This window comes from Oncorhynchus masou, chromosome 29 (assembly GCF_036934945.1).
Source record: "Oncorhynchus masou masou isolate Uvic2021 chromosome 29, UVic_Omas_1.1, whole genome shotgun sequence".
Lineage (NCBI taxonomy): Eukaryota > Metazoa > Chordata > Actinopteri > Salmoniformes > Salmonidae > Oncorhynchus > Oncorhynchus masou.
This window is the reverse complement of record NC_088240.1, coordinates 47,591,122-47,611,514: the sequence shown is the minus strand read 5'-3', so window position 1 is coordinate 47,611,514 and position 20,393 is coordinate 47,591,122. Positions and strand designations below refer to the sequence as shown.

The window sequence follows — 20,393 nt, the reverse complement described above, 5'->3', positions numbered from 1 at the left end:
GAATCTCTCGATTCTTCTTCCGCTATGCTTGCGCATGCGTTGTCTCTTGTAAGCGCAACAAGGAATTCATTCGCATGGAAGATCTGCAGGTAATGTTTTTTCATTTAGCGACCGTAGATTTCAAAGTGTAATTTATTGAATGACACTTCAAAGCAGCTTTGCCTAAGATTGTATGCTGCATGTTGTAGACATTTCTTGAGGATTGAGATGTCGTAACTGAATAGCTGAACTTGCATGATCTGAGGAAGAGTTTCTCAAGCTAACTGAAATGTGCAACATGGTAACGTTACTTGTTTCCATGTCAATAATTATCACTGATCCTTACAAACACTAACCCGACCTTTCCATTTTAAGTTGTCAACTAACTTCTAACTCAGCTAACATAATAATTCGGTCTATTCATGGCATATTCTAGGATAGCCCAATAAAGTACGAAATGGAGCCTAACGTTACTCCGACCTTCTTGTCCAGTGACTTTACATTTTATTTTTAAATGGGAAATGGCTCTGGCAGATAAAACACTCAATCTAAAAGTGAATGGATTCTTAATTGCGGGATGCTTCTATAAACATAAAACGCTCTACATAATTTCACAAATGTTAAATATACATATACTGTACACTGTTTTAACACCGTTGCAGCAGTATTTTTTTCTAAACAAGAGCAGTAACATGGACAAATGGTCGTGTGGGAACCTTAACCATAACCCTATAAAGATGTGCAGTAATTTAACCTTTAGTTTAAAAAAAAATGTATAGCCGATATCAAAGGTATGTTCCTTGTGTTTCCAAAACCGTACCGCGTTCAGAACGATCGTCGGGGCTGTTAACAAAGCTACACTAGCCAGAAGATAATATTGCCAATATGTGCGAAATGTATTTCGCATCAATGGATAGGTTCATTCTAGGATAGCCCTTTGATCCCTTGCCACAAATTCCACGTCAGTGTATTTTTGATACAAGAGAACAATGAGGTGTAGCCTACAAAAGCATATTGACCTGAATACGTGCATTGTATGTAGGCAGTAAAGTGTGACCGCAAATGGTATGTAACCTACTTCAAGGCAAAGTCACAGGCATCTGACACCAAACAGCTGACTGAGACGAACTAGTAGCCTAATGTTTAACTTGTATATGCTGCAGTGAGGAGGTCACCATGGTGTTGATGAATCCTGTCATTTCCAAGCTGACCGGTAAGCTGGTTGTCCTGGCTAGTGCATCTCCAAGGAGGCTGGAGATACTCACCAATGTGGTAAGACCAAGGCCTCCTCCTTACCCTCTTCCACTTTGATAGGATAAATAAGTGAAAGCAAGGTTTCTACAATATTGGACATTTGCAATCACCTATCCATGTCATGAAAGTTCAATGATTACTTCCGTTAAGGGAGTAAGAAAGCAAACTTTTTTAAAGCCTAATCAAACTGAGCCTCTAAGGTACAGTAATGACATGTAGTATCTGATGGTGATGATGCCTTGTTATTCCATTTATGTCATAGGGTTTACGATTTGAGGTTGTCCCATCCTGGTTCAAGGAAACGTTAGACAAGAGGCTGTTCAAAACACCCCATGAGTATGCTGTGGAGACTGCCAAGCAGAAGGCCCTGGAGGTGGCCAAGAGGATGCCGTTTGTCAGTGAAGCCTTTGCTTACTGTTATTATTATTACAATATCATTACCATATTTGTCTGTTGATATTCTTACCTCACTGAAGAAACAAATATATAATTTTGAATGTCTGTGGTTTCTTAATTTGTTCTAGAAACACCTGAAAACTCCAGACATTGTGATCGGAGCAGACACTGTTGTTGTAAGCAAAGTCAGCTATATCGATGTCTTCTATCCTTCATATCATAGTGGTTATTATTTCCTTTACACTGTATTGGTTGTCTTCTTTTCTCAGACAGTGGATGGACTGATTCTTGAGAAGCCAGTGGACAAGCAAGATGCCTACCGAATGCTTTCAAGGTTTTGAGAGAATTCTGTGTACATTTTTTAAATAATAATAACAATAGGAAAACGTAGTTATCCCATTTTATCTTTGTTTTTGTGTTTCTGAACAGGTTGAGTGGTAAAGAACACAGTGTTTTTACCGGAGTGGCGATCATTCTCTGCCATGAGAAAGAAGGTATGCCTTAAACATAAAATAGGTAAAAGGGTAGGTTGGGAAGTTGCCTGCTTTAAAGTTGTACATGCTTATTTATTTCAATGGTTCCCTCTCTGATTCAGAGGGGTTGGGTTAAATGGGAAGACACATTTCAGTTGAATGCATTCAGTTTTACAACTGACTAGTTCCCGTTCTTTCCAGATGAAGAGATTGATTATCAAGTTATTGACTTCTATGAGGAGACCAAGGTGAAGTTTGCAGATCTGTCTGATGATTTACTCTGGGAGTACATCAATAGCGGAGAACCCATGTGAGTTTCACCTCTCTTCTTCTGTTTGCATTACTGGCTATGGTGTAATGCCAATAGATTTTTCTAAGTTTAGAACCTCACCTCACCTCTCGCAGAGGCAATTGGGGTCACTTCCCTGAATTCAAACCTTGTGAACCCATGGTTTTGTGGACTTTGATACAGCCAAACAGTCCATTTTGTGTCGCTTTATTGAGATAAGGTATGGATTTTGTTATATAATTTCAGCCTGAAAGAAACAAGTGAGGGTCAATGAGCCTTAGTTCAATCATAGAAGCATGTTCTGCTGTGTGGTCTCGTGTACCGTGGCCAGTTCTGACACAGTATTGCCTGACACGTCACATGATTGTCACCTCTGTGTGTGTGTGTGTGTGTGTTCCCTGTGTCTTGGTGTCCTGTCTTTCTATGTGGCCCCACTCTCTATCGCTCTGTCTCTGTGTGTCTCACTGTCTGTCAATTTATGTGAGACATGTGTGTTTGTTGTGTCTCTGTGTATGCATGCGTCTGGGTCTCTCTGTATGTGTGTGTGTGTGACAGGGACAAGGCTGGTGGCTATGGTATCCAGGCTCTGGGTGGTATGCTGGTGGAGTATGTACACGGAGACTTCCTGAATGTGGTGGGCTTCCCGCTCAACCAGTTCTGCAAGAAGCTGGGTCTCATCTTCAGTCCCCCAGGCAGTCTGACACACAACAGCACCCAGACCAGCCCCCAAGGCAGCCCTGTCGACACGGTCCCACCAGCCGAGCCAGTCGCCAGCTGCCCCCCAGGCAGCCCAACCCATAACGGCCCTCCGGACAGCCAAGGACAAAACATCCCTTCAGCCAGTACAGCCCATAATGTCAGTACACATGTCAATGCATTGAAATACGTCTTTTGCCCTTAGCAATTATTGCACAACATGTAATTTGTCATATGTCAGTGTTGGTGTTTTCAATTAATTGTTTTTAATGTGTTACATGGACAATAAAGTTAATTGAATTGAATCCATTTATAATTTATCCCATTCATCCATCCATCTAGGTGAAACAGGAGGAGAGTGGGTGTGGAGAGGGCGAGGTGCCCTGGACGTTGGTCAACAACCTGTCTAAGTGCTCTGAGAACGGGGAGGCTGAGCCCCAGGGCATCAGCGACCCTGCAGCACCAGACTTGACCAGCAGGGGCACCATTCAGATGCAGAATGTGAGGGAGCACGAGATAGAAGACGGCAAGGAGAAGTTGAGCAAGATGACCGAGCTCATGGATGGATTTAAAGCCTCAAAGGTATCCTGTGCATGGATATGTATTTACAGTTGAAGTCGGAAGTTTACATACACTTAGGTTGGAGTCAATAAAACTCGTTTTTCAACCACTCCACAAATTTCTTGTTAACAAACTATAGTTTTGGCAAGTCGGTTAGGACATCTACTTTGTGCATGACACAAGTAATTTTTCTAACAATTGTTTACAAACAGATTATTTCACTTATAATTCACTGTACCTCAATTCCACTGGGTCAGAAGTTTACATACACTAAGTTGACTGTGCCTTTAAACAGCTTGGAAAATTCCAGAAAATGATGTCATGGCTTTAGAAGCTTCTGATAGATGCATTCTGTCTCCTTTTTTATTTATTTCACCTTTATTTAACCAGGTAGGCTAGTTGAGAACAAGTTCTCATTTGCAACTGCGACCTGGCCAAGATAAAGCATAGCAATGCGGCACATACAACAACAGAGTTACACATGGAATAAACACAACATACAGTCAATAATACAGTAGAAAAAAATAAAACAAGTCTATATTACAGTAAGTGCAATCTCCTAGAGATGAACGTACTTTGGTGCGAAAAGTGTAAATCAGTCCCAGAACAACAGCAAAGGACCTTGTGAAGATGCTTGAGGATACAGGTACAAAAGTATCTATATCCACAGTAAAACAAGTCCTATATTGACATAACCTGAAAGGTCGCTCAGCGAGGAAGAAGCCACTGCTCCAAAACTGCCATAAAAAGCCAGACTACGGTTTGCACCTGCACATGGGGTCAAATATTGTACTTTTTGGAGACATGTCCTCTGGTCTGATGAAACAAAAATATAACTGTTTGGCCATAATGACCATTGTTTTGTTTGGAGGAAAAAGGGGGATGCTTGCAAGCCAAAGACACCATCCCGACCGTGAAGCACGGGGGTGGCAGCATCATGTTGTGGGGGTGCTTTGCTGCAGGAGGGACTGGTGCACTTCACAAAATAGATAGCATCATGAGGGAGGATAATTATGTGAATATATTTAAGCAACATTTCAAGACATCAGTCATGAAGTTAAAGCTTGATCGCAAATGGGTCTTCCAAATGGACAATGACCCCAAGCATACTTCCAAAGTTGTGGCAAAATGGCGTAAGGACAACAAAGTCAAGATATTGGAGTGGCCATCACAATGCCCTGACCTCAATCCCATAGAAACTTTGTGGGCAGACCTGAAAAAGCGTGTGCTTGGAATTTTCTATTACTCCTCTTCTTTCTCTAGTCTCGTATTGAACGTTTTCCCTTTGTTTTGTATCCTAGGTGTTGTTCACAGCATCCAAGCTGCGTGTGTTTGACGTGTTAAGGAGCAGTAAGACAGGGGAGCTGCAGGCTGAGGATGTGGCCCAGGAGATCAAAGCATCTATTAAGGGGACCGAACGCCTGCTGGAGGCCTGCGTCTCTCTGGGACTCCTGCAAAGAACGGGAAAAGGTATACTCTCAATTTCTCACATTGTCTCCCTCCAATTTGTTTCCTTCTGTTAGACATATTCTTTCTTTTTTCCTAGACATTGTTCATGGAGTCTTAAGCTGTGTGTGTCAAGGAGTGATTTATGACATGCCTTCTGACATGCCAATTTCTCCCTAGAGTACACAAACACAGCGATGTCCAGGCATTTCCTGCTGTCGGATGGTCCCCTCTCTCTGCAGGGGTACATCCAGCACTGTAACGAACTGGTGTGGCCTCTCTTCACCCACCTGGAGACTGCTGTGAGGGAGGGTACCAACCAGCACGAGAAGGCCTTCGGGAAAACCTCTAACCTTTTCCAGGTAATAACAATCTCAAGTTTCATGTCACATTCCAGTTACCTTGGTAATTATTCAACAGATCAGTCTTGTTCCAGGGGAGCCACAGTGCGGCAGCTTTTTGTTCAAGCTTAGCAGAATCAGCTAGTCAAGGTGTGGGAGACGTGTTGATTAGTTGTATCAGGTGGGAAGGCACTAAACTGGGATTAACATGTACAGTCAATGCAGCTCTCCAGTTAACACTAGATAGAATGGTTTTGTATTATTGTTTATAAGTAAACAATTGAATATACAAGCATTAAGAACACCTACTCTTTCCATGACATAGACTGACCAGGTGAATCCAGGTGAAAGCTATGATCACTTATTGATGTCATTTGTTGAATCCACTTTATCCTTTTAGGAGTAGACAGTTTAAAGAGGGATTTTCAAGCCTTGAGACAATTGAGACATGGATTGTGTATGTGTGCCATCAGATGGTGAATGGACATGACAAAATATTTAAGTGCCTTTGAATGGGGTATGGTAGTAGGTGCCAGGTGCACCGGTTTGTGTCAAGAACTGTAACGCTGCTGGGATTTTCACGCTCAACAGTTTCCTGTGTGTATCAAGAAGGGTCCACCACCCAAAGGACATCCAGCCAACTGTGGGAAGCATTGTAGTCAACATGGGCCAGCATCCCTGTGGAATGCTTTCAACACCTTGTAGAGTCCATGCCCTGGCAAATTGAGGCTGTTATGAGGGCAAAAGGGGGTGCAACTCAATATTAGGAAAGTGTTCCTAATGTTTTGTTTTCTCACTGTAGAACTGATTATTGGAGTGGTAACTGTTTTTGTTTTCGTCCTTGTTGTTTATTGTTATAGGATTCCTACTACAGCAGACATGAAGTGAAGCTGCGATTCATGAAGGCCATGCACAGCATCGCAAAGGTTTCTGGTAGAGACGTGGCGACAGCCTTTGACCTCTCCAAATATAAGACGGCTTGCGACCTGGGAGGTGAGGTCATAGTAACCTGAACCTCAATTCCATTTATAATGGCCATCACATTGTGTTGCTACAATATTGTAGTAAAATCTCAAATGGCCCTTCCGTTATTATCTTCAATGTGATTTACATTAGAAACCCTCTGGCGAGAAGTATGCCCTTAAATAGGGAATCGGGTGTAGCCTATCAGAATCAATCCATACCAATCATCAGTGTTTTTTTCCTTCACCTAGGATGCACTGGGGCCATGGCGTATGAGTTTGCCAAAGCACACCCGGGGTTGTCTGTGACCATGTTCGACTTACCCGAAGTCATTGAGATGAGCGGTCACTTCCGGCCACATGACGCAGATGACAGAGTATCGTTTGTAGCAGGTTTGTTTAATGACTTACAGCGGGTGGAATGGATTTTAGAGTACTGTTATCATCATGGGTAATGTGGTCTGTAGATACACAATAACATTTAGAGTTGGGCTAGCAAGATGGCGGTCAGTGCAGATAATTTGTTTTGGATTGTTTCTACGGTCATAAAACTCTATGAATATGGTTTAGTTTATTTACCAAAGTAATTGATTACTTTCTGCAAGATTACTTTCCGCATATTACTTTCTCCAAAACAAAGTTTGCAACAACACTAGATAGCCTGATAAGCTAGCTAGCCCAAAAACGAACGTACATGGAAACTGCCACGACCAGAACCAAAAGGAAAGAAATGGAAATATCGTCAGATGCACAATTAACCACAAAAGATGGTATGATTTTGGGTACTCCTCTTCAGTATGATTTTGGGTACTCCTCTTCAGAATGTAACTGGGTGGAAATACTGCAATGGGTGATGAAAATGTGGTCATGGGTGATGAAAATGTGGTGAGCAACAATGCTCACAACTTGCGCACCTCCAGTATCCAGCTCAGGCCTTTACCTTACGACCCCGGCACTCCAGACAAGCCCAGGGGAAAAAGATGAGGCCAAGAGGATGTCATTTCTTGATGCAAAACAATATTGTAATTTCTTTGGAGAAGTGAAAACCCTCAAAAGTGACATGAAGAAAGTGGAAGTTATCTGCCAGGAAAATGAAAAGAAGGTGGCTGAACTTGAGCAAAAGGTGAATGAGGCGGAGAGATACCAGCGCAGGTGGAACCTGAGGCTCCATGGAATTCCAGAGCAGGCGGGTGAGGACATCAAATGCAGAGTTGTTGACATCTGTGGAGCTGTCATTCCTGAATCAAAAGCCAAACTTCAGGAAAATGTAGACTTCGTCCATCGTTTGGGAAGACTTAAGGATCAAGACAAGAGACCGAGGATGACCATCATCCGGTTCACCAACAGATCTACACGGGATCTTCTTTGGAGGCGAGCGAAGAATTGTGAATTCCTCATCAAGCAAAAATTGAGGTTCACGGAGGATCTGAACTCAGCAGACAAAGTGACAAGAGAGAAACTGTGGACGATGGTGGCTGCAGCTCGAAAGGCAGGGAAAATTGAATTTTTATTGGTGCAAGAGTGATCATCGATGGCAAAGAAATGCGGCCAAATCAGAACATTTGAGTGAGAGCCAGAGTCTAACTCGGACAGAACTGTCAGGTCAAAAAACTGATTACCAGGTGAAAAGTAGCCTTTTATTATAAAAATGTACACAAACACTTGAATGAGAATAGGCTGACCTGAGAACTGGTAAGCTAAACACTAACTATAGGTGAATAACTGCTTATTGTAAAATCTACACAATGTCTCCCCCTTGTGGGAGTAAGAATACTTTGGTAACTTTATGACCAATATTTGTTTTTTGTTGGAGAGGTTAAATAATGGGATGGAAATCCTTTTGAGTTACATATCCTTAGGAAAAGCTTATATTAGCATAACAAGGTTGTTGGTTGAAGTTAGTCTTTATCTCTTTGTTCAATTAATGTCAAGGGTATTCAAAATGTACTCAAGCTTAAGGCTATTTTCCTGTATTGCAAACGGTTTAATGCAGACTTTTACTTTTTTACAAGAGACTCATGCTTGTTCTTCCGATCAATTTTTTTTTTTTAAATCAATGAGGTAACCATATCTAGTTATCATATGGCAACAACCACTCTGTGTGAAATGTTTTTATTAGGGAATATTTATGCATCCAACAACAAACAAAACAACAAGTTATAATTTCAAGGATTTGAAAAAGAAATGAATACCCAACGAAATGCCATCATTTGCTGGAGATTTGTTCTCTTTTAACTTGTCAATACATTTTTATTTATTTAATTAATATAAATAATTTCAGCACAAGACTTTTGGATGTCTTCATCTATGAATTTTGCACAGTCTTTGACAGAGTCTAGAAAGGCAGATACAGGCCTTGCGAAAGTATTCGCCCCCTTGAACTTTGCGACCTTTTGCCACATTTCAGGCTTCAAACATAAAGATATAAAACTGTATTGTTTTGTGAAGAATCAACAACAAGTGGGACACAATCATGAAGTGGAACGACATTTATTGGATATTTCAAACTTTTTTAACAAATCAAAAACTGAAAAATTGGGCGTGCAAAATTATTCAGCTCCCTTAAGTTAATACTTTGTAGTGCCACCTTTTGCTGCGATTACAGCTGTAAGTCGCTTGGGGTATGTCTCTATCAGTTTTGCACATCGAGAGACTGAATTTTTTTCTCATTCCTCCTTGCAAAACAGCTCGAGCTCAGTGAGGTTGGATGGAGAGCATTTGTGAACAGCAGTTTTCAGTTCTTTCCACAGATTCTCGATTGGATTCAGGTCTGGACTTTGACTTGGCCATTCTAACACCTGGATATGTTTATTTTTGAACCATTCCATTGTAGATTTTGCTTTATGTTTTGGATCATTGTCTTGTTGGAAGACAAATCTCCGTCCCAGTCTCGGGTCTTTTGCAGACTCCATCAGGTTTTCTTCCAGAATTGTCCTGTATTTGGCTCCATCCATCTTCCCATTAATTTTAACCATCTTCCCTGTCCCTGCTGTAGAAAAGCAGGCCCAAACCATGATGCTGCCACCACCATGTTTGACAGTGGGGATGGTGTGTTCAGCGTGATGAGCTGTGTTGCTTTTACGCCAAACATAACGTTTTGCATTGTTGCCAAAAAGTTCAATTTTGGTTTCATCTGACCAGAGCACCTTCTTCCACATGTTTGGTGTGTCTCCCAGGTGGCTTATGGCAAACTTTAAACAACACTTTTTATGGATATCTTTAAGAAATGGCTTTCTTCTTGCCACTCTTCCATAAAGGCCAGATTTGTGCAATATACGACTGATTGTTGTCCTATGGACAGAGTCTCCCACCTCAGCTGTAGATCTCTGCAGTTCATCCAGAGTGATCATGGGCCTCTTGGCTGCATCTCTGATCAGTCTTCTCCTCGTATGAGCTGAAAGTTTAGAGGGACGGCCAGGTCTTGGTAGATTTTCAGTGGTCTGATACTCCTTCCATTTCAATATTATCGCTTGCACAGTGCTCCTTGGGATGTTTAAAGCTTGGGAAATCTTTTTGTATCCAAATCCGGCTTTAAACTTCTTCACAACAGTATCTCGGACCTGCCTGGTGTGTTCCTTGTTCTTCATGATGCTCTCTGCGCTTTTAACGGACCTCTGAGACTATCACAGTGCAGGTGCATTTATACGGAGACTTGATTACACACAGGTGGATTGTATTTATCATCATTAGTCATTTAGGTCAACATTGGATCATTCAGAGATCCTCACTGAACTTCTGGAGAGAGTTTGCTGCACTGAAAGTAAAGGGGCTGAATAATTTTGCACGCCCAATTTTTCAGTTTTTGATTTGTTAAAAAAGTTTGAAATATCCAATAAATGTCGTTCCACTTCATGATTGTGTCCCACTTGTTGTTTATTCTTCAAAAAAAAATACAGTTTTATATCTTTTAGCCTGAAATGTGGCAAAAGGTCGCAAAATTCAAGGGGGCCGAATACTTTCGCAAGGCACTGTATGTCACTAGTAGGACAGGCATTACTGGTATAAAGTTTACCATGGTATTCTGAAACATATTTTGAAATATCTTTGAAATTTACCCAACGTCCAGAGTGGTGAGTCTTACTACCGATGACCTTATTTCAAGGATATCAAAATTATCTTAGGTGGAGATTTTAATTCTGTATCTAATGACAGATCCAGCATAGTTAATCCTGAGTTTAATAACCTATGTCTTGGTCTTGGATTAGTAGATATTTGGAGATCTAAATATCCTAATAAAAAGGAATTCACTTGGAGTAACAAGGACATGTCCAGACGGTCAAGAATTGACTTCTGGTTGATTTCTAATTCATTAGATAATTCTGTAGTCAAGGTATCAATTGAACCATCAATTCTTTCTGATCATAAAGTTATATTCTTATCTTTAAATATGAATGGATCTGAAGTTAAACCAAATCGGAGTTATTGAAAACTCAATAGTAGACTGGTGGAAGAGGATCATTTCAAGATGGATGCCAAAGATATTATACAAGACAATTGGAGGAAAGCCCAACTATTTAAGTCTTATGGGAAATATTGGGAATTAATGAAGTATGAAATAAGACAAACAGCCATGAAGAGAGGTAAACAAATTGCTGAACTTAAAAGATTGAGGGAAGTTAAACTTGTTAAGGAAACATTTTCTCTAATCTCTGGAAGACCTTGATGAAGAGGGAAAGGGTCAGTTGTTCTCTTTACAACTAGAAATTGACCCAATGTATGAAGAGAAAGCAAAAGGGGCATTTGTAAGATCAAGTAGGAGATGGTTGGAGGAAGGTGAAAAAAATACAAAATACTTTTACAAATTAGAAAGAAATAATTCTGAATTGACATCTATTCATAAGCTCAATATAGATGGCAAAGAAAATGAAAACCCCAAAGATATTTCAAAATATGTTTAAGAATTCTATGGTAACCTTTATACCAGTAATGCCTGTCCTCGTGACATATCTGATTTTCTAGACTCTGTCAAAGACTGTGCATAATTCATAGATGAAGACTTCCAAAAGTCTTGTGATGAATTAATTTATATTAATGAAATAAAAAAATGTATCGGCAAGTTAAAAAAGAACAAATCTCCAGCGAATGATGGCATTATCAGTGAATTCTATAAATATTTTCAGGAGGATATTATTGAATTTATATTTAATGTTTAAGGAGGCAATTGATTTTGGGGTCCTGCCTGTTTCTATGACACAGGGCCTAATTTCTGTAATACCCAAACCAAACAAAGATTCTATGATGTTAGAAAATTGGAGACCAATCACATTAATGAACAATGATGGAAAGATACTTGCATACATCTTTGCAGAAAGACTTAAAAAAGGTCTTGACCAAATCATTGACGATACCCAGTCTATTTTTATGAAGGGCAGACATGCATGTAATAATATTGGACTTGATAGACTACAATGAGCACATTATGGAAGATAGATTTATTTTATTTGTAGACTTTTACAAGGCATTTGATACAGTTGAACATTATTTTCTTTTTGAGACTTTGATTTTTTTGGCTTGGGTCATTATTATAATATATATATAATATATAATTAAGACACTTTACAATAATAGTAACATATCTGTTAGCTTCTCCCATGGAACTTCACAAAGATTCGACATTAGACGTGGAATTAAACAATTTCTCCTTTCTTATTTTTATTGGTCACACTTGTTATGGCACTTCATATAAATAAGGATAGTTTTAGGGGTATTCGGATACAAGACAAAGAGATAGAATGTTCACAATTGGCTGACGACACCACCATTTTTTTTGAAAGATCATAATGAAGTCAAGAAAGCTATTGAGCGTATTAATACCTTCACACATGTATCAGGTTTATTTCTGAATATTAGGAAATGTGAATTATTTGCGTTGAAAATGTGACTTAAACTCAGTATGTAATATCCCTGTAAAAGATGTGATCATTTATCTTGGTATTACAGTTAGCAAAGATCAGAAAGAAAGGGCCAACTTAAATTTCTCTCCTATTGTAGAGAAAATTGGAAAGAGATTTAACTCCTGGTTATTAAGATATCTTTCTTTATCTGGATGTGTACTTTTATCACAATCTGAAGGTCTGTCCAGATTAGTTTATACCTCCCTTGCCTTGGGTGTTCCTCTGTCAGTAACTAAAATGGTTGATACTAAATTATTTAACTTCATATGGTGGAATAAACCTCATTATTTAAGAAAAAGGGTAATATGTAGCACCCAAGGTGAGGGAGGGTTGAATGCTCTGAATTTTAAAGCCTCTAATATAATATTTAAGATTAAATGGATACAAAACTATTTAAGAAATAAGGATTGCATCTGGAATATCATCCCTAATTTAATATTCCAACAAATTGGTGGTCTAGAATTCTTACTCAAATATGCAACTTTGATATGGGTAAAATCCCTATTAAGCTTGCAAACTTTCATAAACAAGTACTTCTAACTTGGAACCTCATGTACAAACACAATTATTCCCCTCATAGGTATACAATCTGGAATAATAAAGACATAAAATACAAAACAAGTCTTTGTTTTTCCAGAACTGGTTTGACAACATTATTTGGGTTAAACAATTATTGAATAATGATGGACAACTATATGATTATCCAAAATGTATTAGAACACACAATGTTACATTCACTCCTGAGGAGTATCAAATTGTTGTTAGAGCTGTCCCTAAAGGTGCAATCTTCTTTTAGGAGAATATAACAGTACTCCAATTGCAACTGTTGAGGATTTTGTAGCCTCAATACAACTAGAAGGAATTGACATTTTAAACTATAAATGTAATAACATGTATATAAGGAAACTGTCAATATGTTACTATTCCCTCTGCTAAAATGTACTGGAATGCAGCCCTAGGACAAGAGAACTGGAACAAAGTTTCATTGTTATCTGGTAAATATTGTATATCTAATAAGGTGAAAGAAGTATCATACAAACTCATTCATAGAATCTACCCTATAAAGACCTTTATTATACACAGATTTAAAATAGCTATTGATAACAAATGTGCATTTTGTGATTGTGACCCAGAGACTCTTGACCATTTATTTTGGGACTGCTCTTGTGTCAGAAGATTTTATTTTAAAAGAAACAACTATTAATGTTAATTTGAAAGACTCTGATATTATGTTTTATTTTGAATCAAATGATATGGATTCAACTTTTAGTGTTAATTTGTTTATCTTTCATGGAAGATTCTTTGGCCATAAAATTAAGTGGGTAGAGAACAATCCCCTTTTCACATTATTTAAGATAGAATTTAAATATTATTTTGAAATGATCAGTAAATGTAAAAACAAAAAAGCAATACCCACCATAAAAGTATTTAACATATTGAAAATGAATCTTGATATGTAATACCCCTGTCTGTTAGGTTTATGTACTCTTGTTTGTTTGTATAGTTCTGTTTTTTTGTATTTGTTGTGTTCATAATAAATGTTTTTAACAAAAAAACATTTAGCAATAAGTGCCATTTTGATCATGAATTTGTTTTCTGTCAGGGTACATGTAAAATGTAATGAATGTTTTTTCTTTTTAATGTCTGAACAGGAGATTTCTTCAAAGATGAGCTTCCCAAGGCAGATGTATACATATTGGCAAGAATTCTCCACGACTGGTCGGATGAGAAAGTACACATTTTGCTGAGTAAAATTGCGAAAGCATGCAATCCTGGTAAGAGTGAAAAACAAAATATTATTTTTGGATTCTGATTTCTGACCCTGATGAGGATAATGATTCACACATGGGCTAGACATTGTTTTTGTGTATCACTTGTGCTTGTGTAAAGAGTTAGCCTGGTCCCATGCTGTATGTGCCAAAGCCAACTCATCTGTTGTTGTCATGTCATACATCACTCATACATTTAGCAACAGAATTAACATTTCTATCCAACAATTTTATGTGGATGGAATTACCTGACCCATAAAAAAAACTCACGACAGGCCTGATAAAAACAGAAAATCTTTCGGTAAAATGTCCTCGTGTTGACATTTTAGTCGGTGAAATAGATTGTGACATTTACGTTGTAAATGCTTTCATATACGCAAATATTGGTAATAACAACCATCATGTCAAAGTAAACTTTGAGTCACGCGATGATTTGTTCTGTTATGTTGCCCCCACCAAAGTGTGCAAAAAGCAAAAGTTTATTAGGCAGATTAAATAAGTTCTAATGAACTTGAATGAACACAGAGGAGTTGGCTCAAGCCTAAACGGAATGAACCACAAGGTTATAACAGCGTAGTGTTTTAACAGTGTGCAAGTTGCATGTAAAAAGCAGAGGGCACACATCATTGACTAGCCTAGGTACCTGACTGTTTATGCTTTTAAGAAATACTACATTATTGCCTTATTAAAAAAACGACCAATTGACTAGTCCAATTTATGTGTATCGTAGTTCAAAATGCCTTTATTGCATATTATGAATGTGACTTTCACATGCTAATGTAAATACTGATTGTATACACAACGTTAAATATGTATGCATACATCCTGTGTACACCATCTCCGTCCCAGGCTGCTGCGTGCTGGTGAGTGAGATCTTTTTGGATGAGGACAGGAAGGGGCCGAGCAGAGGCCTACTTCAGGCCCTCAGTATGACCGAGGGGAGACAAAGGAGCGCCTCCGAATACAGCCTCCTACTGAAGAGCCACGGCTTCACAGCACCACAAGTCAAACACACACACAACCTCCTGGATGCCATCCTGTGTGTCACTGAGTGACTTGGAGACAAACAACCTTGAAACCAATAAAGAATATAAATCAATGAAATGCCTCCCCAGTCTAGAATCAAACTCTTGCCCCAACCACTAGACACTGAGGCCCTGTTTAAATACTAAAGGTTCACTGATCGCAAACTGCTGACAGCCATCCTGTCATGTCAGATCAACGATTACTTCAAGAAAGGTAGGAAGGAAGGACTCTTTTTTTAGAACTGTTCAAACAGGGCCTCACTCCATATTACTTTTACCCATCCATTTCATGTTGATCTTCAAAGGGGTCAGGAAATGTTGGAAATGGGGTTAGGGGTTTATTTTGGATGATAGATTCTGTGACTACGGAGCCGCCACCTCCCTTGGCTGTGAGACATGTTACTGTTCCCCACAATGACCAAGACAGTTTAATTTGGCTTTTAATTCATTATAAAAATGGACCACAATGTTGTGAATTTCAATGGACCACATTGAAGGCATTTCTTTCAAGCACTGCAATATAGACTATCAGAGGTACGTCTATGCAGCTGACTTGGATCTCACAGTAATCCTTGAAGTCTCTGTCATTAAGCCAGCCAGGTCACCTGTGATATAAGTAAGTATTCGATGTCCGTCCATTTCTGAGGACGCAGGGGGATGACGTGGAAACCGGCCACTGGTGGCAACAGTGAGTGCCTTTACCTTCAAGTAGGTTTTGGTAGGCCAGGGTTTCCCCAACTCGGTCCTCGGGGCCCAAAAGGGGTGCATGTTTAGTTGTTTGCTCTAGCACTACACAGCTGACTCAAATAATAAACTAATCATCAAGCTTTTTTCATTTTAATCTGCTGTCCAGAGGACCGAGTTTGGGAAACGCTGTACTAAGGGTGTTGGGGATGATGGATGAGCGTAAGCCTATCCCGAACCTTAACCCTTACCATAACCATTTGGAGATAATGCCTGAACTTAACCCTAACAATTCAGAGTTAATACCTAAACTTGACCTTAATCACTTCAAAATGTGATGGTTGGAACAACTTCTAAATTTGACATTTGAGAAACATGGATGAACTTCTAATTCTGAGACTGTGAGAACTGGTAGCATAAAACTGTCATGACAGCTGATGACAGCAAAGACAACTAACATTGTTTAACTGACCACTTTCCCAACATTGTGAGACTTTTGAGACCACCACAACACTTCGTTGTTTGCCGTTTGACAATTTTCCTGTCTGAATTGTTTTAATAATTAAATAAATATTTTGTCTGAAATAATTCAGCTGTTGTTTTTTTTCTCTTCTGTGTACACTATTTGTAACCATGTGTTTACGGTATTTCTGCTTTTGCGGGGCTTGTCTGAAATCTGATTTGTCTTTGTGTTTTGAATAACATCTCATGAAATGTTAATGCAACTGTGTAGAGCAGTGATCACCTAATCCTGGTCTCAGAAAGCTATGGTGTGCAGGATTTTACTCCAGCCCAGCAATGTCACACCTGATTAAACTAAGATGAGCTAAGACAAGCTAAACTCCTTCACCCGCTTTGAGAAAAACCCAGTGCCACCAACGTGGCCCGCTACCAAGGACTGTGGACTCTCCTCCGTGACCGACGTGAATAAGACATTTAAGCGTGTTAACCTTCGCAAGGCTACCGGCCCAGGCGTCACCCCTAGCCACATCCTCACAGCATGGGCAGACCAGCTGTGTTTAAGGGAGAGATTGAATATGTCCTATCACAGACTGCTGTCCCCACGTGCTACAAGATGGCCACCATTGTTCCTGTGCCCAAGAAAGCAAAGGTAACTGAACTAAATGACTATCGCCCCCTAGAACTCACTTCTGTCATCATGAAGTGCTTTGAGAGACGAGTCAAGGATCATATCACCTCTACCTTACCTGTCACCCTAAACCCACTTCAATTTGCTTACCGCCCCAATAGATCCACAGATGATGCAATCACCGTCACACTGCCCCATCTTATCTGGACAAGAGGAATACCTATATAAGAATGCTGTTCATTGACTATAGCTCAGCATTCAACACCTCCAAACTCATCATTAAGCTCGAGGCCCTGGGACTGAACCCTGCCCTGTGTAACTGGTTCTTGACTTCCTGACGGGCTGCCCCCAGGTGGTGAGGTAGGAAACACCACTTTCACTTCATTGAGCTTCAACAATGGGGCCCTGTGTGTGCTCAGTCCCACTGTTGTACTCCCTGTTCACTCATCAAATCAAATTTTATTTGTCACATACACATGGTTAGCAGATGTTAATGCGAGTGTAGCGAAATGCTTGTGCTTCTAGTTCCGACAATGCAGTAATAACCAACAAGTAATCTAACTAACAATTCCTAAACTGTCTTATACACAGTGTAAGGGGATAAAGAATATGTACATAAGGATATATGAATGAGTGATGGTACAGAGCAGCATAGGCAAGATACAGTAGATGGTATCGAGTACAGTATATACATATGAGATGAGTATGTAAACAAAGTGAAATAGTTAAAGTGGCTAGTGATACATGTATTACATAAGGATGCAGTCGATGATAGAGTACAGTATATACGTATGCATATGAGATGAATAATGTAGGGTAAGTAACATTATATAAGGTAGCATTGTTTAAAGTGGCTAGTGATATATTTACATCATTTCCCATCAATTCCCATTATTAAAGTGGCTGGAGTTGAGTCAGTGTCAGTGTGTTGGCAGCAGCCACTCAATGTTAGTGGTGGCTGTTTAACAGTCTGAGGGCCTTGAGATAGAAGCTGTTTTCAGTCTCTCGGTCCCAGCTTTGATGCACCTGTACTGACCTCGCCTTCTGGATGATAGCGGGGTGAACAGGCAGTGGCTCGGGTGGTTGATGTCCTTGATGATCTTTATGGCCTTCCTGTAACATCGGGTGGTGTAGGTGTCCTGGAGGGCATGTAGTTTGCCCCCGGTGATGCGTTGTGCAGACCTCACTACCCTCTGGAGAGCCTTACGGTTGAGGGCAGAGCAGTTGCCGTACCAGGTCTTGAGATGTTGCTTAAATATATTAACATACCAAGACACCCCCAATAAAGGAGTGGTTCTGCAGGTGGCAACCACAGACCACTTCTCAGTTCCTATGCTTCCTGGCTGATGTTTTGGTCACTTTTGAATGCTGGCGAATCGTTCACTCTAGTGGTAGCATGAGACGGAGTCTACAACCCACACAAGTGGTTCAGGTGGTGAATGGCACATCAATGCAAGCTGTGGCAAGAAGGTTTGCTGTGTCTGTCAGCGTAGTGTCCAGAGCATGGAGGCGCTACCAGGAGACAGGCCAGTACATCAGGAGACTTGGAGGAGACCGTAGGAGGGCAACAACCCAGCAGTAGGACCGCTACCTCCGCCTTTGTGCAAGGAGGAGCAGAAGGAGCACTGCCAGAGCCCTGCAAAATTACCTCCAGCAGGCCACAAATGTGCATGTGTCTGCTCAAACGGTCAGAAACAGACTCCATGAGGGTGGTATGAGGGCCCGACGTCCACAGGTGGGGGTTGTGCTTACAGCCCAACACCATGCAGGACGTTTGGCATTTGCCAGAGAACACCAAGATAGGCAAATTTGCCACTGGCGCCCTGTGCTCTTCACAGATGAAAGCAGGTTCACACTGAGCACATGTGACAGACGTGACAGAGCCTGGAGAACGTTCTGCTGCCTGCAACATCCTCCAGCATGACCGGTTTGGCGGTGGGTCAGTCATGGTGTAGGGTGGCATTTCTTTGGGGGGCCGCACAGCACTCCATGTGCTCGCCAGAGGTAGCCTGACTGCCATTAGGTACCGAGATGAGATCCTCAGACCCCTTGTGAGACCATATGCTGGTGCGGTTGGCCCTGGGTTCCTTATAATGCAAGACAATGCTAGACCTCATGTGACTGGAGTGTGTCAGCAGTTCCTGCAAGAGGAAGGCATTGATGCTATGGACTGGCATGCCCGTTCCCCAGACCTGAATCCAATTGAGCACATCTGGGACACCATTCACCAACGCCACGTTGCACCACAGACTGTCCAGGAGTTGGCGGATGCTTTAGTCCAGGTCTTGGAGGATATCCCTCAGGAGACCATCCGCCACCTCATCAGGAACATGCCCAGGCGTTGTAGGGAAGTCATACTGTTTTGTTGTATAGTGAGGCATTTGGTGCACCCCATAGTTTACCCACATGAGGGCAATGTTGGCCAAGAAAACAGCAACGTGGATAATTTAGAGTTAAAGTGAAGCTACACCAATATACAGTATATCTTCACCAATATATTGCTATTTTTCTCTTTGCAAAAACAAATTGTTATTTACAATGACGGCCTACACCAGCCAATCCTGGACGACACTGGACCAGTTGTGCGCAGCCCTGTGGGACTCTGAGTCACAGCCAGTTGTGATACAGTCTGGATTTGAACCAGGGTGTCTGTAGTGACGCCTCAAGCACTGAGATGCTATGTCTTAGACCGTTGCGACACTCGGGAACTGGACAAAAAAATATATACATTTTGAGATTGTCTGTCTACTCCCATTTTGTTTAATTGTTGTGCAATTATTATTATGTCGTACTATATTGTGCTATTTTTCAGTTGACAAAACTATCAATTCAAATAAATGTGTGATGATCAACATTTTTTACAATAATTTGTTAAGTACAGTATCACTGCTATTCATGTGTGCTTTTAGACAATCAATTAGTTAATTGTCTAATAATTCTTTAAAATGGAACAAAAAGGCACCTACCGTTGAAGTCGGACGTTTACATACACCTTAGCCAAATACATTTAAACTCAGTTTTTCACCATTCCTGACATTTAAACCTTGTAAAAATTCAGTTACGATCACCACTTTATTTTAAGAATGTGAAATGTCAGAATAATTGTAGAGAGAATGATTTATTTCAGCTTTTATTTCTTTCATCACATTCCCAGTGGGTCAGAAGTTTACATACACTCAATTAGTATTTGGTAGCATTGCCTTTAAAATGTTTAACTTGTTTAACTCAAATGTTTTGTGTAGCCTTCCAAAAGCTTCCCACAATAAGTTGGGTGAATTTTGGCCCATTCCTCCTGACAGAGCTGGTGTAACTGAGTCAGGTTAGTAGTCCTCCTTGCTCGCACACACTTTTTCAGTTCTGCCCACAAATTTTCTATAGGATTGAGCTCAGGGCTTTGTGATGGCCGCTCCAATACCTTGACATTGTTGTCCTTAAGCCATTTTGCCACAACGTTGGAAGTATGCTTGTTGATTTGGAAGACCCATTTGCGACCAAGCTATAACTTCCTGAGTGATGTCTTGAGATGTTGCTTAA

At 40.4% G+C, this 20,393-nt stretch overlaps 1 protein-coding gene across 1 annotated transcript; it reads left to right on the top strand.

Annotated features, from left to right (window-relative positions):
- Positions 1 to 33: 33 nt before the first annotated feature.
- Positions 34 to 16,357, top strand: asmtl (acetylserotonin O-methyltransferase-like). The gene is made up of 15 exons (XM_064945134.1): positions 34 to 89; positions 1,143 to 1,251; positions 1,496 to 1,627; positions 1,758 to 1,805; positions 1,899 to 1,963; positions 2,059 to 2,123; positions 2,304 to 2,412; positions 2,947 to 3,247; positions 3,430 to 3,669; positions 4,950 to 5,118; positions 5,275 to 5,456; positions 6,296 to 6,428; positions 6,650 to 6,790; positions 13,944 to 14,066; positions 14,910 to 16,357. The coding sequence occupies exons 2-15, from the start codon at positions 1,156 to 1,158 to the stop codon at positions 15,113 to 15,115; spliced, it is 2,010 nt and encodes a 669-aa protein (XP_064801206.1). The 5' UTR covers positions 34 to 89; positions 1,143 to 1,155; the 3' UTR covers positions 15,116 to 16,357.
- Positions 16,358 to 20,393: the final 4,036 nt, after the last annotated feature.

Excerpts from the sequence above, each read along its gene's own strand:
- asmtl (XM_064945134.1), top strand. The coding sequence starts at position 1,156 with ATGGTGTTGATGAATCCTGTCATTTCCAAGCTGACCGGTAAGCTGGTT. Across the intron at positions 2,124-2,303 it reads TCTCTGCCATGAGAAAGAAG|ATGAAGAGATTGATTATCAA; the intron begins GTATGCCTTAAA and ends CGTTCTTTCCAG. Across the intron at positions 3,248-3,429 it reads CAGCCAGTACAGCCCATAAT|GTGAAACAGGAGGAGAGTGG; the intron begins GTCAGTACACAT and ends CCATCCATCTAG.